General features: G+C 44.6%; 1 protein-coding gene across 4 annotated transcripts in view; it reads right to left on the bottom strand.

The window, feature by feature from the left end:
- Positions 1-535: 535 nt before the first annotated feature.
- slc12a5b (solute carrier family 12 member 5b) overlaps positions 536-13,419 on the bottom strand; it is a 32,091-nt gene continuing 19,207 nt past the window's right edge. Inside the window, exons 10-26 of one of the 4 annotated variants that reach the window (XM_077513893.1) lie at positions 11,343-11,441; positions 11,157-11,214; positions 10,888-11,062; positions 10,597-10,715; positions 10,424-10,522; positions 9,107-9,226; positions 8,918-9,022; positions 8,647-8,815; positions 8,377-8,572; positions 8,009-8,178; positions 7,805-7,936; positions 7,376-7,483; positions 7,062-7,178; positions 5,867-6,045; positions 4,617-4,631; positions 4,418-4,534; positions 536-1,871 (exon numbers count right to left, since the gene is read on the bottom strand). In XM_077513893.1, coding sequence (XP_077370019.1) covers positions 551-1,871; positions 4,418-4,534; positions 4,617-4,631; positions 5,867-6,045; positions 7,062-7,178; positions 7,376-7,483; positions 7,805-7,936; positions 8,009-8,178; positions 8,377-8,572; positions 8,647-8,815; positions 8,918-9,022; positions 9,107-9,226; positions 10,424-10,522; positions 10,597-10,715; positions 10,888-11,062; positions 11,157-11,214; positions 11,343-11,441 — 3,299 coding nt within the window. In that variant the 3' untranslated portion in view covers positions 536-550. Of the gene's footprint in view, positions 1,872-3,558; positions 4,171-4,400; positions 4,535-4,616; positions 4,632-5,866; positions 6,046-7,061; positions 7,179-7,375; positions 7,484-7,804; positions 7,937-8,008; positions 8,179-8,376; positions 8,573-8,646; positions 8,816-8,917; positions 9,023-9,106; positions 9,227-10,423; positions 10,523-10,596; positions 10,716-10,887; positions 11,063-11,156; positions 11,215-11,342; positions 11,442-13,419 lie in introns of those variants that run through there. The other 3 variants (XM_077513890.1, XM_077513892.1, XM_077513891.1) reach the window with 3 other exon arrangements.

The raw sequence follows: 13,419 nt of genomic DNA, 5'->3' as shown, positions 1-13,419 counted from the left end.
TCTGTTTTAAACATGTTTTGAAATCTTTACATGACTGTAATTTTGTTTGTATTACAGTTATTCTACACTGCACCTGCTGTCCTTTTTTAGAATTATAACTCCTTTTTTTTAGCTCGATTATAAGTGCCCTTTTTTATATCGTTTATACGCCAATTATTTTATTTGTATTTTATTTGTATTTTATTGTTATTCTCAGGTCACTTCCCACAGGAATACTGATGCCCGATTGGCCACGGTGGGCCACGCATAGGGTTTTATAGTTTGTAGTGTTGAGTGCCATATTGGGTGTTGTTTGCAGTGCTGTGTTTTTATATTTGTTTTTATTGGAGTGCTGTGAAGATTTGACGGTTTTGTTTGCCACACATATTTTTGTGACCTATGTGGCTCACTGTCCATGTTGAAGCCGCTCACTATGTAAATGAAGGGAAAAACTTTTTACATCTTGTTAAAAAAATGATATGACTATCTAATCTGACTCCAAGCTCGTTATATGAAACACAGGACTACGACACCGTGAAGGATTTCAGGTCGGAAATGGGAAGAACCAAGGTCATATATCCGACCTCCGACCATCCTCGAATGCAGCATATCTTTGGCTTTCTTGAGTTGAAGCGGTGAGCGAGTAACTGTACAGCGGCATATCAAAATATACTGTGTCATCAAAGCATAGATCGTCCGAAGGTGCGGCCAGGTAAGGCATTTTCAAGACGAGGCCCGTGAGCAGGCCTCCGGCGGCCGCTGCTGCGATGGTGGAGAAGACGGCCGCCACCTGGAAGAGAGCTTGTTCTCGGGCACTGCGGTCCAAACCTGGGCGGAGACCGGGAATCAACGCCTGGAGCTCAAGCAACTTAGGATCTCCTTCTTTTGGGGCTCTGTACGGAAAAGTCTCGTACAAACTCGGACCGTAGACGTTCTCGTCAGCCGCCACGATTGCGCAAATCCCAGCAATGCAAGATATGAGTCCCGTCAGCCCGTGCAAGTTATGTATCCCGCACTGATCCTGGATCCGGAAGCGCCTCGCCAACACGGGGCTCAGGTACTTGTAGCCCAGGATGCACGCACCGCCGCCCAACATTCCCAGGGCGTACGCTCCCGCCGGCGACACCATCATATCCACGGTCCCGGTGACAGTCACGCCCCCGGCCAAGGTCACGTTCTGGATGTCGGCCATGCGGAGTTTCCCGTCCTTGTGGAGCAGCGCGGAGAGCGCAAAGGCGGTGAGGGTGGAGGCGCTGAGGCCGATGAAGGTGTGGAGGATGGCCCGGTGCTGGTCGTCGCCTCTCAGAGTCAGCGCCGCGTTGAAGGAGGGCCAGAAGACCCAGAGGAACAAGGTCCCCATCAGAGACAGGATGTCCGAGTGGTAGCTGGTGTTCTCCTTGGCGTGGCCTTCGTTGAGGCCGGGCCTATACAAAACAAACGTGACGCCCAAGCCGAAATAACAGGCAAAGAGGTGAACGAGGATGGCACCGCCGCTGTCGTTTATCTTCAGGTACGTCAGCACCGCCCACTCGGTGACCGCAAACACCGGCACCTCCAGGAGAGCCATGACCAGCATCTGCAGCGGGCTGGTCTTCCCCAACACGGCGCAGAAGGAGATGAGCACGACGGCGCAGGCGAACTCGGCATTGATCAGGTTGAATACGCCAAGCTGGATCTTGCCGTCGTGGCTGAACTGGAAGTAGCCCTGCACTAGAATGGCCCATTGGATGGTGAAGGTAGCCACCAGGAAGTTGAAAACCATCCCCCCAAATGCGTAGAGTCGGAAGAACGCCAGCAGGCATCCGAAACCGATGAATATCATCACCTGTATGTCTGTGAAAAAAGGGTAGTCCTTGTACACCGCGTTGTCCATGGGCTCGGTCGCGTTGGTTTGGAATCTGGCATCGGCGTGCTCGTCGTATGTGACAAACGTGGCAAAAAGAGCCAGAATCGTCACCTCCGCCGCAAAAACAATCACGGGCAGCTTCAGCTGCAGGCTGCTGGTGTAGGCCAGCTTCATTGTCGGAGCGCTTCGATCAAATGATGCGTCTTTCATTTGAAGCCGGGATTCTCATTAGCACAGATAAGGGAGGACAACATTCAAGTCTGCGCCTGCTCAAACAAGTTGAGATATTCAGGAGGCTGAACTTTGCCTTGGCTCAGAAAAAAATGTCGCTCTGTTTAGTGAGATGTTTGGCACCTCATTATTTTAACTCTGAATTTAACAGTGTTCCCACACTGTAGCAATATTCTCATTAAAAAGATGTAGTAATAATAATAATATCTATCATGAGGTTGTTGGCAATAACCAGCCTTTGTGGCTTTTAGCTTAAGTACATATGCTGCATTCGAGGCTGGTCGGAAGTCGGAAATATCCGAGTTGAAACTTCCCATTTCTGACATCAAAGCATTCAAGGTGAAAGTAAACAACCAAAATTGCGGATAGTCATAAATTGTTTTTTATTTTGGTCCTCAAAACTCAATTTGACCTCCAGAAAACTTACCTTTTTGCAATTTTGCTTAATTTATAGTTTTAATCTTATTTCATAAGCATTCCATACAGTTAAGTAGTTTACTGTATAATTTCATGCAGGGATATCGCGGCAATACTGTCACGTACGTTGCGTTACATGAAGTTATGGTGAATATTTTTGAATGAAGAAAGCTATCTGGTTTTATACTCAAGTAAATTGTGTTTTGCCATTCAGAGTGACGTCACATTGTAGTCCGCCGGTGAAGTCAGGGTCCTTGTTTTTTTCCAACTTCGCGAGTGGAATTTTCGAGTTCAAGTTCCCGGGCGTACTTCCTGCTTTGAACTTGGATAATTACGATTTCCGACCATTCTCAAATGCAGCATTAAACCTCCAATTGTCCGCTCACTATCAGCGGTTTTTCCTCGGCTCACTTTTTACAGGTTTTTGTTTTTTGTGTTTTTTGTTTGCCTTCAATCACAAATGTACTATGCACATGGCTAATGAAGCCGCAGCAAATATTTGTGCAGGTTTTGCAATTCAATTCAGTATAATTAAATTAAAAGAAAAGTTAAACATTGTAAAACCACTGTGGTGTGTTCTTCTACGGAGCCCCTAAGGTGACATGGTAGAAAAAAACAACAACTTTGCGTTCTCTCGCAAAGATTGCGAGGGAACGCAAAGTTGTTTTTTTCGCCTGCCATGTCACCTTCGCTGCGCCGTAAACACTTCCGGGTCATCTTCCATGTGAACAAAAGCGACGTGTAAACAAAGCAGTAGAAAAATATATGCTCCATCCTAGTCGCTTTGGGAAAGCTTTCCCACTGTTTTGTTTCATGCTTACAAACGTTCCATCCTCGTCGCTTTTGTTCACATGGAAGATGACCCGGAAGTGTTTACGGCGCAGCGAAGGTGACATGGCAGGCGAAAAAAACAACTTTGCGTTCCCTCGCCGATTTTTGCGAGGGCACGCAAAGTTTTTTTTTTTTTTTTTTTTTTAATTTATTACTTTTTTTTTTCTTTTTTTTTCTACCCGGTAACCGCAGCGGCCAAGCCCCAGGAAATTCATGACTCCACTCTTATCTTGGTCAATAACTGGTCATTTAAATGAAACAACACAAAAACCTTTATTGACACACACACCCACATTTCAGTTTGTATTTCTAAGTCTAAAATGACACATTTATTTACATGTTATTCTTTTTCTCACACTCGCACGCAAGTGCGACATTAGTCAATTAGTATTGACTGGTGAGTTTTTTTTTTTAACCAGTCTGTCAGGTTTTATCTCTAACATTTACAATGTCTGTCTCTGCTTGTCAACATTATAAGTTGAAGTTGATGTTGAATTTAGTGCCGTCGCTTGACCTGTGTGCTTCCATGCAAACTTATTAACGACAACGAAAAGAAACATTTAGATGAGTACATATTGAAAAGGTTCAAACAAGAAACTTGTATGAGAAAATGAAAGACAAAAACATTCTTCATGAAGGCGTGGGAATCGAAGCAGAATGAAATGCGGTTGAATCAGGATGGAGCCACCCGCAAGGTTTTATCCTTGAGGGAGGTTTTGTGAGAGTCAGATGACATTGAGGGCCGAGCCTGTGGGTAAAATCTATTCAGGATGTTCAGGAGTAGATGGTAATGACCTCGCGTCCCCCTCCGCGGACCAGGAGGACCCGATTTAGACCCTCTGTGAGCACCTCCAGGAACTCCATGTCTGGAGTTTAAACTCAGTAAAGGAGGACAAAGACAGTAGCATGATAATCAGGGATACGAATGATGGAACATTGTTCTCATTTCATGATGAAGGTTTTCTTAAATGCCGTGAAATACTCTGACTCTTTTTGAAGCCTAACCTATTGTGAAAACCTGCAAAAATGGACCATTTTGTCGATTTGTGTGCATTAATGGAGACACGGAATGGAACGGTGAACACAGCAAGGATACAGTTTTCTTCACCGGTGCGATTTTTCGGGGGTCCGGGCATGTTGAGCAGGACGAGCTTTGCCTCCTTGGACTTCTTTGTGATGACCTCGTTGAGCCGCAAAGCTGTGTGCATGCGCCTTAAATCTGTCTGGTTCCTTGCGCATGAGACAAATGAGAAGACTGGATGTAGCTATTCGGATCAAATGGTCGGTCACCGGGAGACGTGGTCATACTTACAAGTTTTCCCATTCCCTGCAGAAGCATGTCACGAGGGAGAAAATAACGTTTGAAATACAAAGAAGACGTACACAGCTGCAGGCACTTTCACACTGCCCATCTAACATGACTTTGTCACTGCCTTCCTCAGCGCATGTAAAGTACCGATACTGAATCGAGGTTGAAATCAACCGGGAAGTTTTTCTGGCAGCCAGAGTAGTGTCATACTCTTAGCAGAGGGAAAATGGCACCTTGGTGTAGTAAGGGGATATATTATTTAAGAAAACGGATGGATTACTTGTCGATTAATCGGTTATTTTTTCACAGCTCTAGTTATGTTGTGAGAGCATTGAGTAAACAGAAATAGTAAAAGATAAATTTAAAAAGAAAAGCTATTTTTTTACTTCACTTTCATCAAAATTGCAAGAAAGTCCATAAAAGCAACATTGCCCCATACAAAATAAATACAATAAAGTGAAGCTACCCTAAGCTAAAGTGAATTAAGCCCTCGTCCACAAATTAGCCCTTAGCTAATGCTAGCGCTTATGCACATATGGGTGTATCATTGGCCCCAAAGAAGAAGAAAGCTATGTCTTCTTTCAATGTTGGTCCAGCCAAAAGAAAAGCAATTACCATGGAACCGTAGCTAAACATCATAAAAAGATTGCAAAAAGGAGACTTCGACAAACATCGACAAAGACTTGGCTTCAGTCAGACAGTCGTAAAGCTTATTTTTTTGTAAATCTATTTTAGATTTTTTTTTTTTTATGCAAATTATTTTGATGTAAATATTGACTTTAACTCATTCACTCCCAGCCATTCATACATATATTTTTATCTGTTTCCATTTTGCAGCAACTAGCATTAGTATATAGCTAAGTTTCATTATTATTCACAAACCTGTTGAAAACATTGGGGAAAAGAGCTTGTCGCAACATAGCCATGGTTGATTTCTTATACTGTGCTGCCACCTGCTGACTTATTTGTAATAACTACTATTGCTTTAAGCAACCTCTTCAGGTCAGAAGCTGCATAAAAGCCTTCTGTATGCTCTAGCATTAAAGCAGAAAACAATTAAAAAAACAACATATAAATACGTTTTTGAGAGTGAAGGACAACTTATTAAAAAAACGTATTTATACTTTTTTGGGTTTGAATGATTAATGAGAAAATTCAACTTAAGTCGAAATTCGGGTTACATCGCTAGCGTAGGAACGTAGCTGATGTAACTCGAGGACTCCCTGTATATAAGAAGTGTAGAGGCTACTCACGGTTTCATGTTGAAAGGGTCTTTGCCCGCCTCCAGGTTCTTCCCCTTGTCAACGTCCTTATTGTCTGTCCAAGTGTTCCCGCCCCCGGCGGGGGCAGTTAGGCTGGTGGGGCTGGTAGGTGTTGAGGCGTTCTTACTGTGGATGAGCTGCACCTGTTTGGAGTTGACAACAGCCACAGACTGAGACGGGACATAACGACAATACCATAATGAGACATAACGACAATGTGACAGAGTGACAGAAAGAAAAGAAACACCTATCAGCAAAGACATCAAGTCATTGTCCAATAGCGCTTGTCCTCCTAGTGTTGTGGGCGAGCTGGATCCTAGCCCAGCTGACTTTGGGGAAGCGGCAGGGTCCACCCTGAACTGGTCACGGACCAACCACGGCATATTTAGACCAACAGCCGTTCACACTCGGCATTCTCGCCCATGGGCAGTCTTCAATGAATCTATCCTTGCATGTTTCGGAATTGTGGGATGAAGCTGTATACTGTAGCTGCAGAAAAGCCATGCAGGCATGGGGAGAACATTGCACATAGAAAGGCCTAACTCAGGGGTGGAGAGATCCGGTCCTCGAGGGCCACAGTCCTGCAGGTTTTGGATATTTCCCTTCTTCAACACAGCTGATTCATAATCAGCTCATCAGCAAACTCTGCAGAAGCCTGATAACGAGCCTGTTAATTGTAATCAGCTGCACTTCGAGTAGGGAAATCTATAAAACCTGCAGGACTCCGGACCTCGAGGACCGCATTTTGCCAGGCCTGGCCAAACTCAAGATTCTAACAGAGAATCCAGAACTATAAGGCAGATATGGTAACCACGAGGGAACTTTACTGCACCATTTGTCCTCTTGCGGGTTGCGGGTGAGCTGGAGCCTATCCCATCTGACTTTGCGTAATACACTGGTGTGATAAACAGTCAACTGATCACCAGCCAATCGCAGGTCAAAGGCCTGCATTGGAACACTATTTATTGCCCATGTGTGTCTGTCTTGAGTTGTGCTCTGTGATTGACTGTCGACCAATCCGAGCTGTACCTTGCCTCTTGCCCAATGTCAGCCGGGATATGCTCCAGCTCACCAGCAACTCAACTTCAGTCGTCAAAGAAATGATGGATAATTGGTGTAGTTATGTGATATTGGGATGCCATCCCAAGAGATCAACTGAAAAAAAACAGTTCCGATTGGTCTGTACCTCCTCTTCTGGATGTTCGGCCACTCGGACTCCTTCCTCAATGCTGTGCTGTGAGCGTGAGGCAAAGGATTTTTTACGCCGGATGGACCCACGTGACGAATCCGTTATGCTCTGAATCTGTCGAGTTATAAAGGAATGCAATGGATGAGTGCCACTTGCTAATTTAACCGAGGGATGTACTAGTTGTCTGGCTGCCAACCAATTCATAGTCGGAGAGCATACTTTTAGGACCCGCTGATTAGTAACAAAATACAGCTTTCCTCTCTCGATTTTTTTTATTTTTTTATTTTTTATTTTTTTAAATGCAAGCTTACCTCTCGCTCCATTTCATTCTTAGTCAGATGCATCTGCTTGAGGATCTGTGAGCGCTGTTCCATTACTAGTGTCTTTTCATAGGTGTAGGCTGAGATGTCACTATCATGCTATAGGATTGGAAGACAAAGTTTAAGTGTACAACAAGCATCATATGGTGGATGCTGGTGTGGATGTATGTAGGTTGTATAGACAACACTACATTATACTGAGAGTCATTTCGGTTACACTGATCTACTTGGTGCAGGGGAGAAGTTTTGATCAAGCTCTTGTATCGCATTATTTCACACTTTCACCAAAGTACTTGTTATACCCTGAGGTCCTAAACCGGCTTCTGCTGTGAATCGATGCTCAATAAATGAAACAAATAAATGAACGATGAAAATCAATTGCGCAGGTGTAACAAATGTGAGTTTACGCGCCAGTCTCACCATCTCCACCACTTCCACCTGAGCATCAATACGCAGATGATAGAGAAAAGTTTTGACATCCTTTTTCATCTGAATACTGTTGTCATCCATCTGAGCCACGGTGAAAATGCGCATCTTGCACTTCCTCCACACCTGCGAGAAAATGGAGAGCACCAGATGAAGCCGTATCCAACCAAAAGAATACTTTAGTCTTGCATTTGCCACCTTATGCTGACGCAGCAGGAAGGGCAGAAGCATCAACATGCCTCCATCGTGGACAATCCACCACACATCAATGTGTCCTTCGGTGAAGCGCTCTCCATTGGACGGGTAGCTAGAGATGTTTTTGGGAACCAACAAGGCCAAACTGGCCACTGTGGTCTCTCTGACCACCTCTACACAGAAACAGGAGGAATATATTTGCATTAAAGAGTGACTGGACAAATTGACCAATTTGACAGTATGTCAAATGTGAAGCTGACTCTTCAAGAAAAAGTCAAATACCTCAAGTAGTACAGATTGTGCAGTAGACAGAGGTCACACAAAGTTAAGAAACATTAAAGATGGTGAGTATATCGTCAGCAGTAACTTACCAATAAAGTTTCGGAATTGTTGGTGGAACTCGGGCTGTTTCCAGTTCCGTGGCCAGCTGACCATCACAGTGTTGTGCTTCAAACCTCCAAGTCCTCCAACCTGGATCAGGTGGGATGTCCCATCTCTCAGATTGGAGGATATGACCACTTGGGGGAAGCCCTTCACCTTCTCTGTCTCCATCAGCTTGCGCAAAGACTTCAGCATGGCAAAGAATCACCGTTAGACATGGTAACAAACTGTGTTCGCTTAGTGGGATGAGTGACAGAGACCTGGTCTGCCTTTTGTGCTTCAGTATAGTTGTCAAGGAACTTTCCTTGAACAGACGTGCCAACGATAGTGAGACCCTTCCCCGCTTTCAGTTGATTAGTCAACGAGATTAGACGAGGCTGCTCCACATTCTGCTCGGCATCCATACTGACAAGAACCAGGATCTGCGGCCTGAGCAGAGAAATGGGTACGCAGCTAGAGCGCAGCCAGCTTGAACAGAAATCGAGCATCAATTTCTGTAAATGATCACAACTGAGCTTGATTATGACTGACCTCCAGTTCTTGGTATGTGGCGGCCCCTCCTCCAACCTCATGAGAGCAAATCGAGCAGCGCTCAGAGAGATGCCGCGGATCCCATCACCCCACTCTTTCTCAGCTCTTTCACATCATATTTTATACAGTTAGCATGTGTGTCTCAAAAGAGATTTGCATTTAGTCTCCATCACATGATGACATACTTACCCGCAGAATTCAATGTATTTGTAGATGCAGGTGGCGATCCCCATGGCAACGATGGCATAATACCAGGAACAGATGAACATAAGTGATAGGCACAAGCTCATGCCCAGGAATGAGAGAGCCCTGTGGAGGACAGTACGTTGCATTTTTGATCAAACTGGTGTTTACTGGCAGCCTCAAAATGTTATTATTTTGCTTGCAGCTTGGCAGCTTTCGGGCTTCTAGTACTCCCTACCCGCTTCTTAAGTTACTTGTATGTTGGAATTCCTGCAACTGATCCAGCGGTTCAGATAATGGATGGCTGGATGAAAGCTGAGAAGTTGTATAAGAGGCCATCAAGGTCATGACTCAGGTGAACTCTCACACAAGCAACTGAAATGCTCTCATAGTCGCATCTGAAACACCCTCACTCACTACTGAAATGCTTCCATACAAACTACTGAAAAAAAACAACAGTTTAGTGTGTGTGAGAACGTTTCAGTAATCCTGAATCATGTCCCTCATAGGTATATAATGCGGCTTTTCTGTGTACTTTGGCTTTCTCTCATTTTATGTTGAGCATTGCTTAAAATCAACCATGTTCTGACATTATCATCCTTTTTTTTTTATTTTATTTTTTTTATAACCATTTTATGCTTTATGATTAGTTAAAAACTGGTTTAGTTATTTCAATGAAGAACCTCTTCAGATTCATCCATCTATTTTCTCTACAGGGAGTCCTCAAGTTACGGACGAGTTCCGTTCCGACGCTGGCAATGTAACCCGAATTTCGACTTAAGTTGGATTTCACCGTTAAAGTCGATATTTACATCAAAATTACTTTGTAATTTTACAAAACATATTTGCGCCACCCGGAAGATTCCGGAACCAATATTTTGTGTTTCCGCACGGACACTCATTGTTGACGGACGGTAAAGCGGAGCTAATGGAAACTTAAACAACTGCTTGGTGGACGCCTGTTGCTAGAGGTAACAACAACACAACTTTAAATAACTTTAAAATGGCCTGATTACGATGGGAAATTAATGAAAAGGAAGGTGCTACGGATGAAGCATGTGCGTCGAAACGTCGTATGGTCGCGTACGTCGTAACTCGAGGACTCCCTGTACTGCTAATCGTCGAGTTAGGGTCACGGGTGACTTTGGGCGAAAGGCACGGTACACCCTAGACTGGTGAGCAGCCAATCAGTGGGCATTTTTACTGATTCCGAGAGCAAATCCTGGATAATCTTGTCACCATGCTACTATTAAAATAGCATTGTCCAGCCTTTAAATAGCAATTAAAGGTGATATACGTTTTAAAAATAAACATGTAGCTCACCAGTGGTAGAACTTAAAACGTGGCCTCCAATTAGGTGTCCTCAGTAAAGTTTGCAGTGCACAAGCAAGGTTAACAAACATGTAGCACATCAAGAAGAACCTGAGAAAGACAAAGGAGCAGTTCAACACGAACATGTTGTACGTACAGTATGTTTGGCTTGGCATCAAAATTACATGGAGAGGATGGGTGCGACGGCATCCAAAGAGGCAATAATGATGCCAATCTCACAAATGCTAGCTGTGAGCAGGAGGGCCCAGGTGGGCTCCCCATTGGCTTTACCATGTCCAAACACCTGTGTGGATAAAAACCAAAAAAGGGGCTTTAGTAAATCACATTGCATTATCCTCGTGCTGAATTACGTTGTTACTGTAAATATATGACAGGATAGACACGACGAAAGATTGAGTGTTAGAGTAAGCTTGAACATTCATCGGAAAGAATCAAGCTGGCATTAGTGAACTCACCCGAAGGAATGGGATGATACCGTCTCTCGAGATGGCCTGCAGGAGGCGTGGCGCTCCGGTCAGACTCTGGAGCCCTGCGCCACAGGTGGAGAAAAAAGATCCAAAAACAATGACCCACGGAGACGGCCACGCTAGAGTCCCAATCACCAGGTTACCATTGACCCCTTCACCAAACCTGCAAGGTGAAGACAAATGAGAAATAAGTAAGAGTTTACTTAGATTTTGGAGGACTGCAAGGTTTAGTAATGGGTCCAATAAGTGGGACCTACTTGTCCCTCAGGACAACACCCTCTATACAAGCACCAAAGAGCACCACACAGGACATATCTGAATCAGAAGTCTACTAAGGAATACATCATTGGAAATGTTGAGAAAGCAACAACAAACAAATGCTTGGCTCTTTCAAATCCATTCGGATTGTGTTTTATAGACTATTGCTGCTCTGTGAAAGATACACACAGTAGATGTAGTGGTGATGGCTGCAATGGTGCCGATGGGGATGGACTTCTGAGCATCACGTAGGTCTCCAGAACGGTTGGAACCTGCCATGATACCTGCAACACAAGGCAAGCAATTTGACCATTGCAGGTGAGTTTTGAGCTTTTGTTGACCGCACGTCCAGCTTTTTAATGTTTTAGTACTTTTGCTCAACTAGCTCTTCTCCAACAAGGAGCCGAACAGCAAAATTCACAGGTTTTGAATAGTAAAAGATTTCCAAGGACGTCCTCTTCTATGTCTTTCTGTGACTCTTCCATTCTCTCTGTACCTTTATTGCAAACTGCTCATGACACTGTGATTGTCTGACACTCTGACCACTTCCTGATGGATATTCGAACGACATGTCAAGTGCCTGAGCAGCGATTAATATTTTTGTCCGTCGCCACGCGAACTGTGCAAGTAATGGACGAGCAGTGTTGCCAGGTGTACGATAACTATCGTGTTTGTACGATAATTTGTCCATCTGTACGATGTATGATCAATAATCCTAAAAAATGGCTAGTGTACGATAATTTGACCATTTCATAGTTGCCTGCGAAACTGAAACTGACAGTTGTTTGTGAACCCTGAAGGTATCTGTTCTCATGTGACATAATACCAACCAATCGTGATTTGCAGAGCGTGAGAAACGAGTGACGTCCATCACGCATTGATTGGCTGAATGGTAAGCGTCCGCCCCAGGAGACGCTCCCAGACAGGAAGTCGAGCATGAGTCAAATCACCAAAACAAGTGAATGAGAGGTAAACGCAGAAGACAGAGAAGGAGAAGGAGAGATAAACAGAAGCAAAATGAATTCCATTGAAGGGGACAGTGAGGAGGGACGAGAGAAATAAGCATCGCCCACAAACTTAGAGAAAAGACTGGGAAAGTCCGTCCCACTTTGCCGGTTGGCTGCAACCCGTTGCGAGCTTAGACGGTAAGGCCGTTTGTCGTCGTTGTTGCAACACAGAGATGTTTGCTGAATTAACGGTTTGAAAAGACCACAGCAAATCAAAAAGGCACACTGAGAAACTTAAAAAAAAAAAATGGTGCCTCCAGCACTCATGATTAGCTCATTAGTTCCCACCAGTCAGTCAGTGTTTGCTGGGGACATATTAGTCTAACACAGCTTTAAGTTCACGATAACCCATTCTCTACTGACACAACGAAGCTTTGAGTATCTGTGAGCGGAGTACACTATTAAACACTAGAACGAAAATATTGGACTGTCGTGAATCAGTGGGCTTGTTATTTTGGTTATGAGGGGTGTACAATAATTTCCATCAAAATACGACCATTTTGAGTCGACGGTACGATCATCATATATTTCCCACCTAGCAACGCTGTGGACGAGTGAAAATAGACTCCTAGTTCATGAAACTCGCGAAAATCCTGGTCGTCTTTTTCTCTATCCATCAAGTGTACCACTGCGTGCTGCACTCCCCTCACTTCCCCTCGAGCCTTGAAGGAGTGGTGGCTAACCCCGAGTTTACACCGGTTGCGTGTGTGCGGTGAGGCTGCGGTGCGTCTTGACTGCATGCTCCGGATACGTCAATTTTTTGGCCAACTTACACCGGCTCCGCACAGCTGCGCTCCGGCAGCTCCGTCGCCGACCGCTTCCCGCCGTGTCTCGCGTGACCGCGCGCGATCATGTGGCATTCAAAACAACGACAAACACACAGAAAGTCTGTGCTCAACAGAGAAGCAGAAAGAGAGGTGGACTTTTATTATTTTGTGGCTTTCTACCTCCAATATAAACCTCTCCTCGTCCATGTTCGCTGGTGTCTAAACCGTGAATGAGCACCTCGCCCGTTAACTCCAGGGCTGGCTACGCCCACATCACGTTTTGCTAACATGCTTGCGAAATAGGAGCTTTGCGAGTGTTTTATTTTGAAAGGTAACCGGAAATTTATTTTGAAACTGCCTCGGTCTTGCCATTTGCCGGAGGCCGGCAAAAATAGAAAATAGGTCTATCCTTGCGGAAGGGCTGCGGCACGCTGCAGCTGAGACGCAGTCGACATGCAGCACACACGCAAGCGGTGTAATTCGCACCA

The sequence above is a fragment of the Festucalex cinctus genome, chromosome 2 (assembly GCF_051991245.1).
Source record: "Festucalex cinctus isolate MCC-2025b chromosome 2, RoL_Fcin_1.0, whole genome shotgun sequence".
Taxonomy (NCBI): Eukaryota; Metazoa; Chordata; class Actinopteri; order Syngnathiformes; family Syngnathidae; genus Festucalex; species Festucalex cinctus.
The sequence above is the reverse complement of the archived record's forward strand: the minus strand, read 5'-3'. Positions and strand labels throughout refer to the sequence as shown.